The 20,658-nt window shown below is 41.0% G+C and overlaps 2 protein-coding genes across 2 annotated transcripts in view; one reads left to right on the plus strand and one right to left on the minus strand.

The window, feature by feature from the left end:
- gxylt2 (glucoside xylosyltransferase 2) overlaps positions 1–17,549 on the minus strand; it is a 33,275-nt gene extending 15,726 nt beyond the window's left edge. Inside the window, exons 1-3 of the mRNA XM_050038847.1 lie at positions 17,261–17,549; positions 3,907–4,105; positions 1,980–2,111 (exon numbers count right to left, since the gene is read on the minus strand). Coding sequence (XP_049894804.1) covers positions 1,980–2,111; positions 3,907–4,105; positions 17,261–17,541 — 612 coding nt within the window. The 5' untranslated portion in view covers positions 17,542–17,549. The remainder of the gene's footprint in view (positions 1–1,979; positions 2,112–3,906; positions 4,106–17,260) is intronic.
- Positions 17,550–17,612: 63 nt separating this feature from the next.
- Positions 17,613–20,658, plus strand: part of shq1 (SHQ1, H/ACA ribonucleoprotein assembly factor) — a 57,721-nt gene continuing 54,675 nt past the window's right edge. The window contains exon 1 of the mRNA XM_050038844.1: positions 17,613–17,749. Within this exon, the coding sequence (XP_049894801.1) occupies positions 17,698–17,749 (52 nt within the window). The 5' untranslated portion in view covers positions 17,613–17,697. The remainder of the gene's footprint in view (positions 17,750–20,658) is intronic.

The following is a 20,658-nucleotide window of genomic DNA, read 5'->3' on the forward strand; positions in this document are numbered from 1 at the left end:
TTGCCTGAAACGACCACTGACCAAGCATGAGGAAGAAGAAAATCCGTCTCATCGATTGGCCAGGATCGAAAACTGGAATCCATCCCCTTCAGCCGGCTTGGTCACCACAAAAACACCAAAATGCATTACGCTGTACATCACTTCCTCTCTTAGGTTCACTTCCTCTCTTTGGTTCGCTGGATAGTCCGTTTGCTTTTCCCACTGTAAGTGAACCACACCAGGGTTCACTTGAACTTGAACCGAGACACCCAGTTTTCAAGCAGACCAGGGATCGCTCGTTTGGTCCGCTCCAGAGTTCGAATGAGCGTTCACACCACTCCAAACGAACTGAACTATCCATGGAAGTGGACCAGGGTTCGTTTAAAGTGGACCAAATAGCGCCAGTGTGAATGCGTCCTAAGCTTCAAATACGGATGTTGCTGCAAAGAATCTACAGATTCGAAAACATGGATGCTTCACACACACACACCTTCAACCCAGCAGCACAGAAGAGCTATACAATCAGTTTCAAGGTAGACACCCAAGATTAGTGTCATCAATTCAGTATCTGACCAAATACCTTCCCTTGTGTTCCTGAGGTGCTGAATAATGGCCAGAAACGTGTTTCTGCAGATCATTATGATGTCACAGTGATGCTGACCTTTGAACTTTTGAATATATAATGCCATCCCTTCATCATTTTATCAGACGTGTGTGTGAAATTTTAGCATAATTAGTGTTTGAATTCTTGTGTTATGGCCAAAAACATGTTTTGTGAGGTCGTGGTGACCTTGACCTTTGACCACCAAAATCATCGTTAAGTCCAAGTAGACGTTTGTGCCAAATTTGAAGAAATTCCTACAAGGCGTCGCTGAGATATTGTGTTGCATTAAAAAAAAAAAAAAAGTGTGGCAAATAATGTAAAGGATGTGTAACTGGTGTTTGCTCAAACACAGTACAATACAGGTAACACCGACTACCTAGGGCTGAGCAATATGAAGAAAATCAAATACTATTATTTTTTGGACCAAATACCTTGATATTGAAATTGCGACAATTTTGTAGGGTTGACTTTTAGTGCGTTCACAAAATATTTAGACAATGAGATTTTTGATAAATAATCATCAGTGATGTGGATATAATGACTAAGTGGGTAGAAGGAAATAATAGAAAAGCTGGAAAAGTCTGATAAGTTCAGAAAATTACACCACTTTACTGTAATGCAGCCTTTAAAAACCCAAAAAGACTACACTTAAAACATTACATTGAAAATCACAACATCTAGTCTCATATCAAGATATTGACATAATATTGATATATTGCCAACCCTACAACTACCACAACAAGCCTCATGCGGGTCTGACCCAAGCCTCAACTTGACTCAACCCACCTCCAAGCCAGGCTGAGAGCTTGGTGTTAAAGGCATGTAACAGACCAGTTTTAATATAAGGTGGATCTGTATTTTTGCAGAATTAACTACCAAAACAACTGTGGAAGCATGTGATGGTACTGAATCAGGACTGACCAATCCAGCCCTCACATAATTCAGATTAATACAGAGGCAGAGTGACTACAAGGTTCTCAAGGGGCATTCCTAAGTGAATAGTGAATGATCATTAATTGCCTTGCAGCGAGAGAAATTGCATATGGATCTGTCTGACCTGCAATATGTTCATTACATCCTAAGTAAGATGGCTGTTATTTCAATGAACACCAGCAGAAAAAGAAAATCAATAGCCGAGAACAGCCTTCACTTGATGGAATCACTGGATTGGGTCTCTGGGGACTGCTTATTTGTTAAGTAAATGCTGCAGAAAAAGTGTGAAATCATCAATAATTGCACAAGTAATGGGTTGTAACCATGGAGTGGGATGAAGTAAAGAGGTAGGAAAATGCTGTTTAAGTAGAAATGAAATGGATTAATGGCATTTTTTCTTAACACTGGTTAATGACATTATGCACGGTGAGGATATGAGAGGAGATAAGTGCTGCAGCCTTACAGGGAGGAAGAGTCTCTGAGCAGCACAGGGCTTGAAGAGCTTCTTCCACTCGTCAGCGTTCCCCACGGAGAAGGTGATGGGGTAGATACTGTACAGGAACTTGGCTGAGATGGAGCGGGGCCACTGGCTCAGCTGGAAAAAAAGCAACACATCACATTTTACACAGAGGAAGTGTCTAATGAACCCCTAAAAAGGTTGAGTGAAAAAAGTGTGTGAGAAAGAGCCATTATAAACAGTCATTATTCTTAAAGCTAATCTCATCTTTTCACAGATTTATCAACAGACATTTAAAACAATGAAGTCATGTCTCGTGGTGCTGTGTGGTTTCTGCATGAAACACATGCAGCCGCCAGCTGTCGTTTGATTAAAAAGCTACAGTCTAAACAAGTGAAGGCGCCCTCTTAAACTCCACAGTGTATCAGTGAAGCTTGTGTTATCCAACCTGTTAGGCGCTGAGCCCTTCCATAATCAACAGTTTAACAGTTTGGCCCTGAAAAGAGTCAGAGCGCTGCGAGCAATTGGCAGCGGTTGTGCTGACGCGGACGAGAAATCGGAGATCGTGGACTCCCCCTCTAACTCCCTCAGCACACATACACCATGTCTCTGTACACTGTGTGACATAAGCTCCTTGCTGTACGTACACACTGTACACGTGTGCTCTTTTATCTATGCCTCGATTACCACAACTCCCTGTCTTCCACAAGGGGATTTTCAACACATGGCAATAATTCACCTTACATATGACGGCAGGCTCACAGGTTTAGGTCTTGGATTTAAAGCTGTTTAAGGTGCTTTATGTGCTGTTTAAAGCTGCAGTTGGTAACTTTTTATATAAATAACTTATCGTCATATTTGCTGAAACTGTCACTTTATCCTGACAGTAATACACGAGAAAGATAATCTGTGAAAAAAAAAATCATGTTTCTCCTCCTCTTCCTCATACTGCTTCTAATGGCACTTTCAAGAATCCACTGTGGCTGAACAAAAACACCCACTCAGAGCAAAGGATTGTCTCACGTAGCTGTCAATCATGTCAATCAATGCTCCAGAACTGCGGTCAAACTGTCAAACTAGGCAGCACTGATCAAATATGAATCGAGATTCTCTTACTGCATTGCCCATTTCAGCTGTAAAATGACAAACCAAGCACTGTCCACCAGCTGGAGCAAACATTCTCATTTTACAGCTAAACAGTACACTGAAATATGTTTCGGAAAACATTTGAGGTAAGAAATAGGCAATGTAGTATCAGAATCTTGACTCATATTTGATCAGCGCTGCCTAGCTTGACTGCATTTCACAAGCAGTGATTGACATCGACAGCTTAGAGACTCCTTGGCTCTGGTTGGTTGTTTTCCAATTGCCTTAGAAGATTCTAGCATACGGGATCAGAAGCACTACTAGGAGGAGGATCAATTTTTTCACAGATTATCAGTCTCATGTATGTGGGGATTCAGTGACAGTTTCAGTATTTTCATAAAAGTTGCAGCTTTAAGATCTGTTAATAGGAATTATGTTAATAGACTGTTAGTTACAATATCAGTGGAACTAATCAAGATCATGCCAGGCACCTCTGTAGAGGTGACTTTGAAGTGATACATTGTACTGGAGAAAAAGGAGGGTGTCTTGGTGATATATTACTCCCAGGCCTTGAGATAAAAGGGTTATGTGTCTGTACTGAGTCAGAGACGCGGAGTTAAAACTGCTCTGATCTTGATATCATCTATTACAAAGAGAGGGAGGATGTTTAACATGCACTGGATTAAATCAGAAGTCAGAGGACTCACTAAGGGAGTATACATAGAAAATAAACCCTAAAAGATTGCAGCTTATATCTAAAGTCTCTGTGGCACCACATTTGATCTTGTGCCTTTTTTAAAAACCTGCACTGCATACATTGGGCATCAGGCCACTGGAGCGTTCTTACCCTTTCTTCAAACTGCGGAGCCAAAGGGTCCTCAGCAAAAATGTGAAACTTAATCCTCTTGATGCTGAACAGGAGGGCTGATTTGACCATGGTGAGGGTCTCGTCCAGACGATTCCCACAGGCCACCACAGCCAGGTGCATGATCACCTCTGTCCTTTTGCGCCTGGTCACAGGTCGCGCCACGTTATTCTTGGGTTTGCTGTAACAGACATGCAAAAGACATGAATAAAAGGTGTGCTAATCTGCTTACAGTGTCGTACAAGATAAAAATGGGTCCCATCCATTGAACAAATGATGTGTGTGATGAGCAGTTTTTCATCTCTCAACAATGTCTTCTGATCTAAATGGGCCAAGGCCATGTCTGAGGAGGGGGTTTAGATCTGCTGACAGTTACTGATTACACAAACCTTGTTTCCCTCACTCGTCGCCTGTAAATTGGCCTGTGTGCTGCAGTGCCTCTGAAGAGCAATTTGTACTCTACATGAGATGTACTGAACTATATGAGTCAAAACATACAAAGTGAAAGTACTACTGTAATCTAAAACGTCCACGTTAGGTTTTCTTTAAGCCACCAAATTTTGATAGTTTGTGGCAATATATAATACATACACATACATGCCCATGTACAATTTACACGCAAATTACCTAGCAATTCAGCGCTGTATTCCCCCTGGAATAACCAATAAAAGAACACTTAAACACTGTGAACCCTCTGCTGCAACTAGGGTAGTTATTAACCTCTTGCTCCTTTTGCTTCAACAATTTTTTGTCACTGTACAAAAACATTGCATTTATCCGCCTCACTGAACTAATATCAGGCTTGTATTAAAGATAACATTCAAACCCAAGACAGCGTTTATTTCTGGATGCATGATGGAAAATGATGTGTTGTGCATTGCTTATACACATCGCTCTGTAATTCAGCCTGGCATATTTCAATGAAAACATAACAACTGACAATTTTTGTTTTAGGTATTTGAACAAAGCTCAGCTGCTCAACATGGACTTGTAATTATAGACTCAGTGGTAGATGTAGGGCTGAACTACTTGAGCAAATTCTATAATTATAATTCTTTCATACCAATATAGTGATTAAGATTTAAAAAAAATATACTCTTATCAAATAAAAGCTCTAGTGGCAGTCTGCATAATGTCAAATAAGGCTGAGTAATATGGAGAAAATCAAATATGACAAGATCTTTGACCAAATACCTTCATATCGATATTGTGACAATATCGTAGGGTCGATTATTGGTAATTTCATAATAACATTTTTGATAAATAATCATCAGTAATGTGCAGCCTTGGAACCAACAACACTAACTGCAATATGATACAATATCACAATATCAATGTAATTATCATATTTCAGCCAGACCTAATATAAACCAAATAGTCAAAAATGTGTATAGTCTTTACATTAAAAATAATCACATAAAATTAAACAGTTGCTTTTTATTTGAAATCAACATCTTTAATTTTTAAGTAAACTTTGCTAGTTCTCTATTGACAAATTGACTTATGGTAAGGTTTTACATTTGTAGTGTACTTGTCAGTACAATATTTGGCTTTATAAATATTGAGAAGCTTCATAGTTGTCACGCCAGTCATGTCTGACAGTGCTAAGTTTTGATATCTTACAGACTTGGAATTTCCAAATCATCTTCATCTAAAACTATCTTGCGTTAACAGACTGACAGAACCTGTTTCACAGAAAGAACAGAGATGTATCAGTGATAAGCTTAAAACAATATTATGCGCTTAAATTTGCTCAGTCACTTATCATTTACACCAAACTACAGAGCTTGCTAGCAAACCATCTGAAAATAACACCATGCGATCCCCTATTCAACATTAGAGAAAGGCTCAGCACCTTGCTCTTCTTAATCAAATATACTGTTCATCTTTTCACACTTTAAAATGAGTGGCTGAGTGTAAATTCTACATGTTACATAGGTTAAGTAATACTACAATTAATCTTAATTAGCTGCAGCTGACTATCCAGTTGCTAGTCAATATAGCTGATAAAATCTATGGTTTCAAAATAAAAGTTTCTTTAGACTTGATAAACATTGCTGATAATGTGAGTTATACATTAATTGAAATTGAGGCACTCTTTCGAATCTTGAGTTTGATTTAAAAAGAATGAATCATTTAGAGCTACTCTTACCTTTCTTGCATTTCACACAGAAAAAATGTGAACATCCACAACTCCCGCCTCCCTCCAAAGTCCCATCCCCCTCCTCCTGCAACTCCACCTCCCTCCAAAGGCCTACTCCCCCTCCTCCATTACGTCCTCATTATGTCTACGATAGACTTAGGCGTTGGCAAAGTAATGTTAGATACACAGAAGTGAGTGTAACATGCCAAAAGAAGAGCAGAAGAGAAGAAGAGTAAAACACGCTGCTGATTGCTAACGTTAGCCATTAGCAACTGGATGCTGTGTTGTCATATAACGTTATATGTTATATTAGAAGCAAACTAAACATAACGTTACCTGTCCTGCACAGTCAAACACAACCCTGGAGTTCTGAAACTTATCTGGGGTCAGTGATGGCTGATGGGTTTTATAATATAACGTAAATGCTAATGTTAGATAGTATTGGTGACTGGCAACAAACAAGGAAGATAATACTGAGGGTCAGGCAATGTCAGGCTACAGTAGGCTAACCATTAGCATGTTACGAGAGCAGTTACGTCAGTCGGAGGCCTCCACGTGGGGAAGACAGACAGGACGCTCAGCCAATCATTGCATTCGGTCCGGAGTTTTCTTAGAACCACGAGAATGGTACAATTATGAGTTTTTATCTCTGGTGGAATTCACTTACATTTTAGTGTGCCATAAGCTTTTTAATAGCATTTTAACCTAAACAAAGAAAAGCGTAAAATTTCCAGAAAGGTAAGTGTCCCTTTAACCTTACTTAGAAGATTTAAAACAAAATGAGACAATGTAACTTTTGTTAAAAGTCAAGCAAGTGACAGTTACAGGATAATGCAAAAACATAAATGTCATCTAATGTCCGCTAAGCTTAACACAAGCTTAAGAGACTGTCAAGTTTTGCTATATGGCATAAAATACGTCAGTTAATACCCCACTCTTAAATTTTAAAGGCATTATGTGTCTTAAAAAAGGCCGTTGCTAACAAGTGGCTAAACGAGACTACAGAATATCATCAGGCTGAACACAACCTCATTGTGGTAGGGATGTTAAGTCATTGCGATTGCATTAAAGCTTCAAATTTCATAAAAATGGTCTTCATTCATTGAGATTATCTTGCTAAACAAAACATGTAAGTATCATAAATGTTTGTTTGCCACAGAGCTTATTTTCTGCAGTAATCCAGAGGAAAAATCACATAGGCTTTTTAATGAGGTAACCAGGGCAACGCCAGCTTCCACATCGGCCTACAGTATAACCTCATCCCTGGAGCACTGTATAGCAGAGATGTTGAGCCCCTATAGACCAAATCCCAGTGTTGATTTACAATAACTCCACTGCCTTAATTAGTTCATTTTTAGCCACCTTAAAAAAGGCACAAAAAAAATCAATATCACTTTAAGTGTACACTGTATTTAGAATATTTTCACTGCTTTACCTTGTTGTCAGACAGCCTTTTCTAACAGGTTACTGAAGCTGTTATATCAAAGCCACCAGACTTCGCTAACAAAAATGGTAATTTTACTTTACAGAACATAGAGCTGCTGGTGTACTGCAGCCTCGAGTGGTTAGTGTGTAAGGTAAAGTGGAACAAATATATATATATATATATATATATATATATATATATATAGATAATAATCACAGAAATACAGATATCTTTAAGGTGGCCAAAATAAAGGTTTTGCTGCAGCCCTGGCCACAGCAGAGCATCCTTTAGCTTCTGTGCCAGTAGATTTGGTTTATCAAAGATGATAGCAAGGCAACAAAGTACATAAAGTAATCACAAGAGAAACGTCAGACAGGTCAGACCACATGTTTACCCATGTATCTTTAAAATACTTATGGCTGAAAATGACAACAGAAATCAACAAATTTGCAGACTTTTCACATCTCCACCACTGTGATTAATTACCAGTTTTATACCCGGAAGTGACTGCTGTTGTTAAGGCAACATTACAGTGAGTTGGTTTATTCTACCAGTTGGCTACTTCGATCACCTGAAAAGGCCTCATATGTGTTCTCTGTTCTCTGCAGGTGACCTTTCTTTGCAGTTGTGGATCCCAAACTCTGGAAAAGCCTTCCCTATTTCATCAGAAGTGCTGAAATTTTTCTTTTTCTTTAAGCATCTGCTGAAAACCCATTTTTTATAGGCTGTCCTTTTTATAAATTCGCTCTTTGTGCCAGTAGTTTTGTTTATTTTGGTAATGTAACTTTTGAATATGTATTGTGTATGTACTGTGCATGTATGTGCATATCTATGTGTGAAGCTTTGTAACTTTATGTTTTATAAAGTGCTATATTAATAAATGTATCATTATTATTAAGTCAGGCTGTAGCAGCAAACCCCCAGAGTGTATTGAGCTGAGCACGGCTGTGTTTTATTGGGTTTTTGTACAGAATCTAACTAGAATTTCGATGCAGGATGAATTCAGGTTAAGAGCTTTCCATAGATAGCCCATAGAATTCTGACACACTGTACAATAAACATTTATCAAACCAGAATCTGTTGTACCTATCCAATCAGAGCATCAATATCATGCCTGCATATTGAGCAAACATATCTGTTAAAACACTTCCACCACTGACCAAATGCCTCCAGTCTCAGAGCACACTGGTACATGTAGGCTAAGCTCTCCTCACCTGTCAACATATCACTGCTGAGCAGTAATAACATCATCAACATGTCAGAAGCACAGAAATGTCATTCTGGACTTCACAAGAATGAAAACAGATGAAACAAGGGAAAAATCACGTCTATCCTCCTTTTAGACAGACAGGGTGAAAAGTCAAGGATTTTTTTTTTCAAAGATAAGACACCTGTGCCTCCATATATTGTTCAACACTACCTCCACACACTACCACACACACACACACACACACACACACTCTCTTTTCTTTTGTAGCTCTGCAAGTTCCCACCGGACTTTGTTCTTCCATGCTTAAAGGCAAGGAGGTCCTTTATCTGATGTAAAAATTAGCTCTCTCTGCAGAGCTAGAGCTGCTGTGGTGTTAAAATGCACTCAGCAGTGCCGAGTATCTCCCACTATGATAAGGAAACATTTGTACAATGGGGGAGCCTGAAGCTGAGGCCGACATCCTCCACATACACACTCTGCATGGGGCTGGTTGTATTAACAACATGTTCAACATAAATGTTGTCATAGCCGTAGGGAGGGAAGATTGGCACACAAAAAAAAGAACAGAGAACCTTTTTTCCCCAGCATGAAGCATTATCTGGGAGAACAGTGGAAGGTAAATGGTTTTACGACTAAAGACTGCATATTCCAAAAGGCATGGATATCCCCTGAGCCTGGAGGAAGCAAAGAGTCTACCATAAAACGGACGGGAAGAGAGAAGAGTGAAATTTGACAGGTGGGTTTGCAGGGCAGTCTCCAAGCGTGACACTTCGTTTTCTGCATGGCTGAGGGACAATGATGAACCGCAGATTAGGATGAATGAGAAGGTGCTGAGAAATCTGTCTGCCACGCTTCAAAGGCCGATGCTCTGTCAAGGCTGTTGAACACACATTCCTATTTTACTCACAGAAAATGCAATCCATATCTCATACACGGGTGTAATTACATCGCACTTAGTCATGCAAAATAAATGCCCTTGAAATGATTTCTGCGGAAAATTGGATGGACAAAAGAAAAAAAACAAATTCCTTTGTTGCATAAAGCATGGGCTGCACACATGATGTTTTGTGTCATGGCACTGTTCCCCACATCTGGAAGCAGTCAAAAAAGCACAGAAGAGGTACAAAAGGATTGAATTCATTACTGGCGGCAGAGTGAGCACATGAGGAGCCCTCTGCCTACAAAGCACTAAAGCCAACCCTTTTAAATCATGGAAGGAGAGAAAAAAGCAGCACCTTTGAAGATAATGTCAAAGAAAAATGTACATGTACAGAGTGAAGAGCAAGAGTACAAACTACACCAAAGAACACCTTGAAGGCATTTAATTAATCAGCATATAACTAGGTCATATGGTGGACTTGTATCCAACATGTTCACTTTGGTTTGAACCAGTGGGTATCAAGGCCATTAAACTGAACATATTCCCATCATGCCCCTTCCTCTGTAGGGAGGTAGAAAAGATGTCAGCTTCTCAAAACAAGCCCAAAATGTAAGCTCATGTGACAAAGGAACCTCAACATACTTCTTAAGACAGATCCATAACTGGATTCAGGGCTTTATTCAACAAGTTTCCAAGACAGTGCAAAGCATAGAAAACTCAGCAAATCTGTGATTATTGGCCAAAAATAGTTGTTGATGTAGCCACAGCCGGCTGATCCAAACTTCTATGGGAACCAGATGATCTGTTGTCATTCCTTTAGCATTATGGAATGATTTACAATCATCAAGATGTCCAGCTGAGTTGCCTAAACCAAAAACTATCCCTCGATATATGCCGGTCCAACTCTGAACTTTATATGCACGTTTTGGAAGTGATGTACTTTCATATTACTGAAATATGTACTGTCTAAAATTACTGCTTTGCACTTGTATGCCTCCACCAACCAGTCAAGTTGCAGTTTACATCCATGTCTGTCCAGACTCATATGTCTTGAAGACTTAAAAGAAATATATACAATCCATACAAGATACAAGATCTAGGCTATAAAATCACCATAGTCTCAAGGTGGGCACCCAAAAATACCAATTCAGTATATGAACAAATGTCTCCCCATCTGATTTATGGTGTTGAATAATGGCCAGAAAAATGTTTTTACAGTTATAATGTCACAGTGACGTTGGCCTTTGACCTTCTGGATATAAGATGCCATCACTTTATCATATAATTTATTAGACATTTGTGTTAAATTGTGTCATAATTAGATTAGCATAAGAATTCTTGAGTTATGGCCAAAAACATGCTTTGTGAGGTCACAGTGACCTTGACCTTAGACTCCCAAATTCTAATCAGTTCACTGTTTTGCCCAAGTGGGCGTTTGTGTTGAATTTAAAGAAATTCCCTCGAGGCTTTCCTGAGATATCGTGTTAATGAGAACAGGACAGACTCAAGGTCACAGTGACTTTGATTGTTGACAACCAAAATTTAATCGATCCATCATTGAGTCCAAGTGGACGTTGGTGCCAGTGTTCTTAAGATATGACAACAAGAATGGGACATTTGTACATAAAAACAGACAACCCAAAAAAACATGTGTCCGGCCACAGCTGTCGCCAACACTGAGGCATAAAAATCATAGATCTCAAAAGGTCAAGCCCAGTCAGTCATTCATAAAATAACGTATTGAACATTACTAGGGGTATAACATATACATTCTCATCCCCAAATATTTGGTTAAAGGCATGAGGTGTGATAAACACAATAATTGTCACATTGGCCTATACAGTTAGGCAACAACAATTTAGCATAAGCCGAATATGTTATTCTGAGTTCCACTGAGAAATCTTGGGCAGTGAGACAGTTGTTGTCTGTTAGCCAAACCAGTGATTTCAAAGTGGGATCTGTGGCACTCTGCAAGGGCGGCCATGAAGTTTTTAGATTCATTAATTTCAATTAGCATAACGCAATTGTTTTTTTAAAGGCTTTGACTCGAGTTAAACAAATAACATTTACATTTTTAAGTCTAAAATAGTTCATATATTAGCCTCTGTTCTAATCTAACGAACTGTATATTATTTATAATAATCTGAATATGTGTTTTATGTTTTTATGTGTGCACTAAGAGTGAAACACTTCACTTTCTCTTGATTTGTGTGTGTATGTTCCGAAATGCACTTTAAATCAGTCTTGTTCTGTTGATTTGCTTTTGATATTCTGTTTAAGTACAGTGTTACTTGCAGCTAATTGGAGTGATGTTAGTTGCATTGTTCTTTTACATTTTTCTTCTACATCTCTCTTATGTTGTTTTTCACATAACTAAAGGCCTTTGCACACCGAGTCCATATTTTCTGTCTGAGATTGTCACACGTTTAAAAATACATACGACCTCTCGTTGTGTCAATCACATTCACACACAGACTCTGAAACTTTTGTCCGTCACTAAAGTTTTTGGAACAGGTTCCATTTTCTGTGCTTTTTTCTGCATCAGTCAAAAGCCTTCAGAGAGTTGTTTGACCAAGACGCATCCAAGAAAGTGTGGTGTAAGCTGCGGGACACATACATTCGCAACAAGAGAGAGAGGCATACAGGGCAGAAGTGGACAGGGAGCCAGAGTGAAAAGGAAATTGAAATACATGGAAGCAATGTCCTTTTTGAAAGAGAAGGTAATGTTAGCCTATACAAATATGCACAACAACAATGATGATGCTTACAGCAGAGTTCAATTTAATTGCCACACAGTATCATTTCATAACTCCATACGGAAGAAAGGTAGAATAACCATGACACAGGGAGGTAACTCCAGAGGAGAGGAGTGAAGGAATGAATGTGCGTTTCCATTTTCCCTCGTATTGCGAATTTTTGCAATGAATGGAACAATACTTGGTAGACTTGGTATGCAAATGCCTTAAGAATACAGAAATATATATATATATATATATATAAAAAAGGCTATGTCAAATTATTCCAAGGGACATACATGAGGGGATCTCAGGTATAGGGTTGTCAAGATACTCAAATTTTAACCTTCGATACAATAAATACAATACTCGATACCTCTTTTGAGACTGCCAATAGTCCTAGGCACGGAAGGTACAGGTACAGAAAAAGTCCCTGATGATACGCCTCTAGTCATGTCTTGGGTTTGTTGCTGGAGAGAATTCTGGTCCAGCCACAGGTTGAGGACCAGTTGATTTTCATCCTTGCATCCTTGGGATGAAAATCTATATAGATCTGTTGTTTTTACAGCTTCGGTACTTTAGATTCTAACGATTCTTTCATTGTATATTTAACAGAGATCGTATAGTTTTAAACACATGGTATCAAAAAATTATCAATATTTTTGACAATCTTACCCCTGTATCTTTTAACGGGTCCTACGCCTAAAACAAAACAGCTGAGAGCCTCTCAGTTAAACCATGCTTGTTAGGTTAGCCTCAGGATGTATAGCTCGTATGGAGTGTCTTTTGCATGGCAAACACAAAGACAAACTAGAGCTGGTCATTCAAGTGAGCCTGCACATCAAATTGCCTCACTGTGGGAAATTTTTGCGCCAGTACATGAGGATATGTCCTATTTTCCAGTGCAGGGTGGATGCTGAGTGTTTACCACATTGGCTTCCCAGATCACCACATTCAGCTAATCAATTAATCAACTAAATGTTTCCTCCTTTGCTGGATCAGTTACTGTCAGGAAAAGGTTATCTTCCAGGAAAATTTGGGATGTTTCAAGATGATCTGTGACTTTCTAAGCTTTGACTTACAAATCCTGCTCTTTACAAATGATTTTACCCGATGCAAGTCTTTCTATCTTTCTAGTTTCTCCTTCAACACCCTCTTATGACTCATTCACTAGTAAATTAAAAGTGTGTTTGCCAGTCACAAAGGCAAATTTAACTGCCCCTGATGGTTTTCACACAAGCACCCCCTCCAACCTCGTCAGGCTACACAGGCAGGCAGGGATGATTTCAAAACACTCCTGGCAGAGAGAATGTTCAGTCATGCAAAATGACATTTTTATAGCTATGCATAATGCCACAGCGAGAGAGTGACTTCTTCACTGCGAGGAGAGCTGCTGAACTATATTTGAATTGACAGGGCAAGGGATTTGTTTCAACACAAAGTATCAACACCCATCTAATCCTGTAGATGCAGGCCTTAATTCAAAGTAACAAAGCAGATAGAGGGGTTATGTCTTTATTATTCTGCATTTGTAACATATACTGAGGGTAATAAAGAGATCAGAGTGACGGAAACTGTACCTGTAACTTACAGGTTGTGTTTCTAAGGCGACGCCTATAGGTCTGCGACAACAGACTGTAAAAATGATGGATGTGGTCACCATGATGTCACATTGGTTTGCCGACTGCCGAGGCTGGCATTTTGGCCATCACCATCTTGGTTTTTTGTAGCCAGAAGTGACCGTATTTGGAAAAGAGGCTGGAACTAAATCATGAGCCCTTTTTACACAGAGACCAGCTTATTGAGCTGCTATGAAGTCCATTTTTTATACCGCCTTTAAATTTTTACACAGAACCAAACGACTGAGGGATCATGCCGCTCCAGCGTGTGATTTTACACAGCATGCCGGCATCGCAAATCAAAGGAGGCGTGACATCTAAGACAACAGAGTCTGCCTCGAGTGTGACATATAACATATGCATCGGCTGTGCTTTATAAATTACAACAATGATTGCATTACCATGGCAATAACAGTCATTTACCACCTCTGTTATATGGCGGCCGATCTCGTCCTCTGCTTGGAGGGTAAGAAGCTCCTGGACCTCATTGTTTACCCAAACTGTGGACATTTTCAGCTGCTGTTTTTCTTCTTGAGTTAGCTGCTGACTGCCAATAACTACTTTTTAAATCTCCCATGATGGGTTGCATGCATAGCACATCACCAGAACGTCACACCCGTTCTGCCCATGATCCCATCCTGCTGGCTGTTCCGTTTAGAGGCTGTTTTGGTGCCGTTACATCAGTTCCCACCTCAGACGCAATACAACTCTGTCCTGTGCAGTTTGTAGCACCTCCACATTGGCTTCATTTTTCAGCCCCAGAGGCTGCCGCTTGGCTGCAACCAACAACTGTTTTCAATATCAATTAATATGTTAATATTGTTTTGATCAATCGATTATTGGTTCAGTGTAGAAAACGTTAGAAAGTGGTGCCTTTCCCAGAGCCGAGGGGACATCTTCAAACTGATAAGAGTTGTCTAACCCCAAAGACATTCAATTTAAAAACAACAGGAAACAGAGAAAAGCAGCAAAATCTCACAATTGAAAATCTGGAAATGGCGAATATTTGGTGTTTTTACAAAATTATTAACGAACTTTATATATTTTCACTAATTGATTTATCATCTGAAGATGTTTGTCCCAAAGTGCTATCTGCATTTGTACCCCACAACCTATGCCAGTGACAACTTGCAGCCTGTGGGCTAAACCTAATCCTCAATAGGATGCTGAGTGGTCGGCAGACCACTTTCTTATTAACAATGAAAATAAACTGATTCAAACTGGGCTTTTATTTTGTCCTCTGAATGTTAATAAGGTGACAGAGTGCATACAAAACTTCAAAATAAAGTTTCTAAAAAGGTGCCTGGGAATGATCCCCCAGACCCCTTGACAGAGGTCAAAGATAAACCCCAAGTCCTCAAATCCTAGAAGAACACCTGCATACACCTGATCTGTGTGGGGCCGCTGTGCAGGATTTCCGTAGTTTATTATTTTATCTGCTAAATACTAATAATGTTTGTTTATTAACTGACCACTGGCCTTCTGTCATTTTGCAAAAGTGGCCCTCGAGCAGAGCAAGTTTAGTATCCTATGGTATATGTATGGTGTCTGGGGGGCAAATGGAGCTCTCTCTATTTTTGGCCACAGGAAGTAGTGTGATGTGTCAAGAGGAAATGATATGATTAGGAAAAACCGGGATGTTTGTCTATTAGGCATGCTGCACAGGAAATCTGGCCACCGGTCAGATTTACAGATGAAGAGAATGTCGAACAACACGAGGCAAAGATACACAGCCACAGTCTATAATACAATCTGCTTGATGTGTAAGTCAATGGGAATTACAGAGGTGACAATAGATGACCCTAAAATCAATTATTCATCCCTCTGTGTAAACTTATTATCCCTGTGATCCACATTAACAGAGCACGACTATTGTACCTAGGCTTGTATGTGTGTTACTAGAAAACTACACCCCATCATTCAGACTCCTCTGGCTTTTATCTCTCTGCCTCTCTGCATCCATCTGATTCGCTCATGCTATTAAACAGAAGAAAGTTTTTTGGAGGCTTTGGCCAGATGCTCAGTGTTTCCCTAATCGCAGCAGTCAGTCTTGAGCACTTTCCAAACCTGGTAGTGTTGTTTTTTTCTTTTACAGCCACCGGTGACCCCTTCCACCCCATCTCCCTTATCAGTGCTGAGCACACATGGAGGAGTGTGGTTTCTGGGAGGACGCAAAGGTCCTTTCTCAATGTAACGCCTTGATGGCTTTTATCTACCGAACAGTGTCCCAAACCTGCAGTCCGGCTTTAGAGTAGAATACATATTATTGGCTGCCGGCAGAGCGGGTATCTCCACGACCACGTCGTGGCTATTATGGCATTACTGGCATTCAGCCCGGGAGGAAACGTAAGGGATGTGTGAGGCTGAAATTAGAAAGCTGGGAGACATAATAAAAAAGCTCCCATCCTTGAACAGAAATAGCAACTGACAAACTCAGCCTTTTGTCTTCAATTTGAGAGATGGTGACTTAATCAGATCATCTGCCAGGGTGCAGCCTCTCTTTAACCATCCAGAGAGGAAAATCACACCTGACAGGCTCTCCACTCCCACGCAGAATGTTTGGCAGACTTTGATGGTCAACAGGATGGGTTTCCGTTTTCTGTCATTTCCAGTAATATCTCACCAGTGTTGCTGTGCAACTATTGTAACAGGTCACCAAAACCAGTCTGTGCTCATTCGTATTCCTTATTAAATGCATTATATGTCTCTCAAGGTGACCTTTACCCCTTTAAAGCAGCAGAGGACTGGATTAAAGGCCTAAAACCCCCAAGGGTCAAATGATGAAAATTTAGAGGTCAGATAATGATTTATCATTCTGCTGTGCTATTGTCTGATGTCCTCTCTGCAAACACTGCCAATATTTCCACCTAATCTCATTAGTCACACTCTCTACTCACATTTCAGCCAGACATCTGAGCAGCCCCTGATTACAACAGCGTGACTCACAGTCCAATAAATAAAGGGAAAATGATGGACATAAAACGCAGCCAAGCAGCAGATAAACCCATATGCATGTTAGAAGTGTCCCTTGACAGATCAGGCTATTGTGAAGGCAGCGTCCTTGAGCACAATGTAGGCTGTTTGATGGAGGGAGCACGTCTCCTCCAGAGCATGATTAAACGCTGACACGCTCACTCTTTAACTTCCTGACGACAGGAAAGATGGGCTCCAGCAGCACCAACTAGTTAATGATGCTTTTGTGCGCGCACAAACGGACGCAGACGTGGAGGAAGAGGGATCATCAAGGCTGCAAATCGACAGAGGAGAGAAAAACACACACACACACACACACACACACACACACACACACAAACTCCCCTCACCTCTTTGCATTCACGCTGGCTCTTCTATTGATCGCTTTCCCCTCTTTCCGTCCCTTGAGGGTCTCTCCCGCACGCCCGCCGGATCCAGCGGATGATTTCTTCGCAAACTTTGCTGCAACATCGCGTCTGGGCACAGAGGGCGGCCGGGAAGAGTTGCTGTCCTCCTGCTCTACAACTTCTTTCAACAGCGGATCGTCCGCGGCGTTGCCCCCCAAAAAGTACAAAAGTAGGAAAACTCCGAAACACACGGCGATCACAACTACTTTGCAGTGGATCCGCATGGTGAGAGCGACTTGTTGCGGCTGGCAGAGGCAGACGGGACTCCGCTCATGTCTGCGGCGGAGGGAGAGCAGCCCGAGTTGACATTTTGTTACCGCTCCCCGCTCGCATTTTTCTGCGGATGATGATGGAGAGGGCAGAGGAGCTCCTCAACGTCCATGGAGGATTGCACAGCAGAGGCGGGGCTTCGCCACCATTACCGTAACCATGGTAGAATTACCGCACTATTATATTGTAATTACCTTCTCAGGGTTGAAATGTGTCTGTAGTAAGACAGGTACTAATGCATTATCTACTTTCTTATCTTTGGCATAGGAAAAAAAAACACCTTTACATTACTTTACATTGTAGTTTCATCTTGATATAGTTTATCTCTAAAAACGATTGAAATATTAACACCATCAGGGCCGTAATCACCTTAACATTGAAGGGACATTCAACCTATATCAGGGGTGTCCAAACTTTTGGAGTTGGGGGCCAGCTGCTACATATAAAGAAAAAAAAATACATACAACTAGCAAGGACCACGCCACAACAATGTGTCTTTTAACTGTTTAATTGTAATTCAGGAGGTGTTAGTTGTTAAGTGGGGGTGAAGGTGGAAGAAGGTGGATGTCTTCTGTTAGGTTGGTCTGAGAGGATGAACTGGAGATCGGGCAGAGGGAGACTCAGTGTGGGGGTTCTGTCTCAGGCATTTCTCTACCCTAGCTGATTACAGGCCCCCCAGATGGTACCTAGAATGAGACATGGGAGAGGTATGCACCAGATTGAATAAAGAGAGATGGTGGAAGAAGGGAAGAGAGGATGAAGGAATGTTGGTAGGGATGAAGTAGGGAGGATGATGGATGAAGGGAAGGGAAATGGAGAGTGTGTCGAGAAATTTGAGACAAACAGAGCAGGATGGGTTGACTACGTATAAAAGTTTCTTTATGCTTCTGCGTACCCTCGACGCAATGTGCGCGCAGTTGCTGTGTGCCTGTCATAGTTCTGCGTCCTGTTGGTCTATGTCGCTATGCAATTCCCCGCCAAAGAGCTTGGGGGCGCAGTGTTCTTTCATATACCTACCTAGACTCTGTGACATCTATGGTCGTTGCTCGTTCATTGTTTGTTTATCTTCCGGCTTTGCTCTAGTCACAGTGAAGATGGCGACCGAGAGAGAAAGACTGTTGCTGGAGCTCGAAATGATCGACATTGAACACCAAATGCTCTTATTACATTATTACATCCATCTTTTAATCAAAACTCAAAACACAAACGATCACAATGGAGACTTTTGAAAATGGCGGTGTTGTGGTACTACAGCAGGAAGTGAAACCTTGCGAAATGCCGGAAATTATGTAGTTTGAAGGACCAATCATAGCTCTTGCATTCTGCGTTGGGTCTGCGTTGCCCCAACGCGTGGTTACAATTTTTGGAGGTGCACGTTGCATCTCTGCGTCAGTCGCAGAGGAACGCAACGCCTCTGCAAAGCCCTCTGCGTCGTAGGTACGCAGAAGCATAAACCGTGCTTAAGTAGGCTTGACAGGTAATCAGGGGAGTGGTTGAGGTGTCGCCCTGCTCCCGAACCTAAGTTAACAAATTAATGTGTAAGTAAAAAAGTATTCAACTGTCTATTGCTTCTGAAAGTGGTGGCCCTCGCTGTCATCTTTACGCTTCATCACCATGTCTGCTACCTAGTAGGAAAAATCTGGTGTAAAGTCATGGTTCATTTGCATTTTTTACCATATTTCTCTGGAAACACATTAGTTCCACATGCATAGTTCCTGCCTGGTGCATGTCTACAAACTGTATGACAGTCCGGTTATCGTGAGATGAATGAAAAAAAAAATGCAACTTGACTATTGTGCCTACTGGGCCTATTGTGTTAATCGCAGTATATTTTATACTGTTTGTTTGTATGTATGTTTAAAGGCTCAGACACACCAAAGCGACTTTAGAGAACTAGCGGCAATGAAGACCCCCTGCTGGGTTGCCTCACGTCGCCGTGTCTCAGCCAAAAAGTTGCACACGAACACAACGCAAAGACTACAGCCAACGGTCAACCAGCGCGTATGTTCTGTGCGTGCACGAGAGGAAATAACTCTCCGCACCAGGATACGGCGGCAGTCTGTAAAAGGAAACCAAAAGATCATCTTGATGCTAGTTAGCCAGTTTGCACATTAACAACACATTTACTGTGTGCCAGTGAACAATAGCACAAAGCATCCCCAAATGTTTCTGCTAAAGAGCTCAATGGCGAGGGAAAATAATCTTACCTTATGTAATAGGATTGTTTTTGTCTCACGCTCCCTTTACTTTAACTCTTTGTTTACTTTCCTCACTTCCTTTTCTCTTCTCGTGCACTGAGCTGAACTATCAATCAGGGTGGTTTTATTCATGAACGAGCTCCGCTGTGCTGACGCAGTAAAAAAAAAAAAAAAAAAAGCTGACAAGAGCTGGGGGTAACAAGAGGCAACAGTGCAGGACATACCACACAGATGAGGGTGGCAGACACTCACCAGTGACCTAACTTTGACTGACAGCTGACTGTCGGCTTGGTGTGTCAGGCTGCTTAAACCTGCCTGCAGGCCACAATTAGCCCTCAGGCCAGACTTTGGACATAAGTGTCATTCGGGGGGGTTGCAGCTAATGTCCCCCAGTAGAAATTTTTAGAAACTAGAAACAGCTAAACTGAATTTTTAAAACAGAAGCCACTTCTGTTGAGGTTAATGGGGGTGGGCACGGCAAGTCCCACTGTAACTTATCACCTCTGAGCTGTTTCACCTTTGACTGAAAAATGCTTCACATAGGCATAAAAAATACACATTATGTGATGTTGACCAAAGTCTTTGTATCTACATGTGCGTGTTCATTTTCCTTGTTATTGGTCTCCAAAGTGATCATGATTCTGTCCCTCATTGTGGGAGTAAAATGGGATCGGCACCACACACAGATGCTGTCACTAACATCATAGTCTCGCCACCAGACAATCAGAGATCTCCTCCTTCTGATAGTCTGGGGACACTCCTTTCTAAAGTGTGTTTAACACACCGGCGAAAACGGCCGGCAACAAAGCAACGCCTCTTGCATTTTTGAAAAGGACACGCCTACTCGGAAATGTGCGCTCCCCTTTTCCCGTT

The sequence above is a fragment of the Epinephelus moara genome, chromosome 24, assembly GCF_006386435.1.
Source record: "Epinephelus moara isolate mb chromosome 24, YSFRI_EMoa_1.0, whole genome shotgun sequence".
In the NCBI taxonomy this organism is placed as follows: Eukaryota; Metazoa; Chordata; class Actinopteri; order Perciformes; family Serranidae; genus Epinephelus; species Epinephelus moara.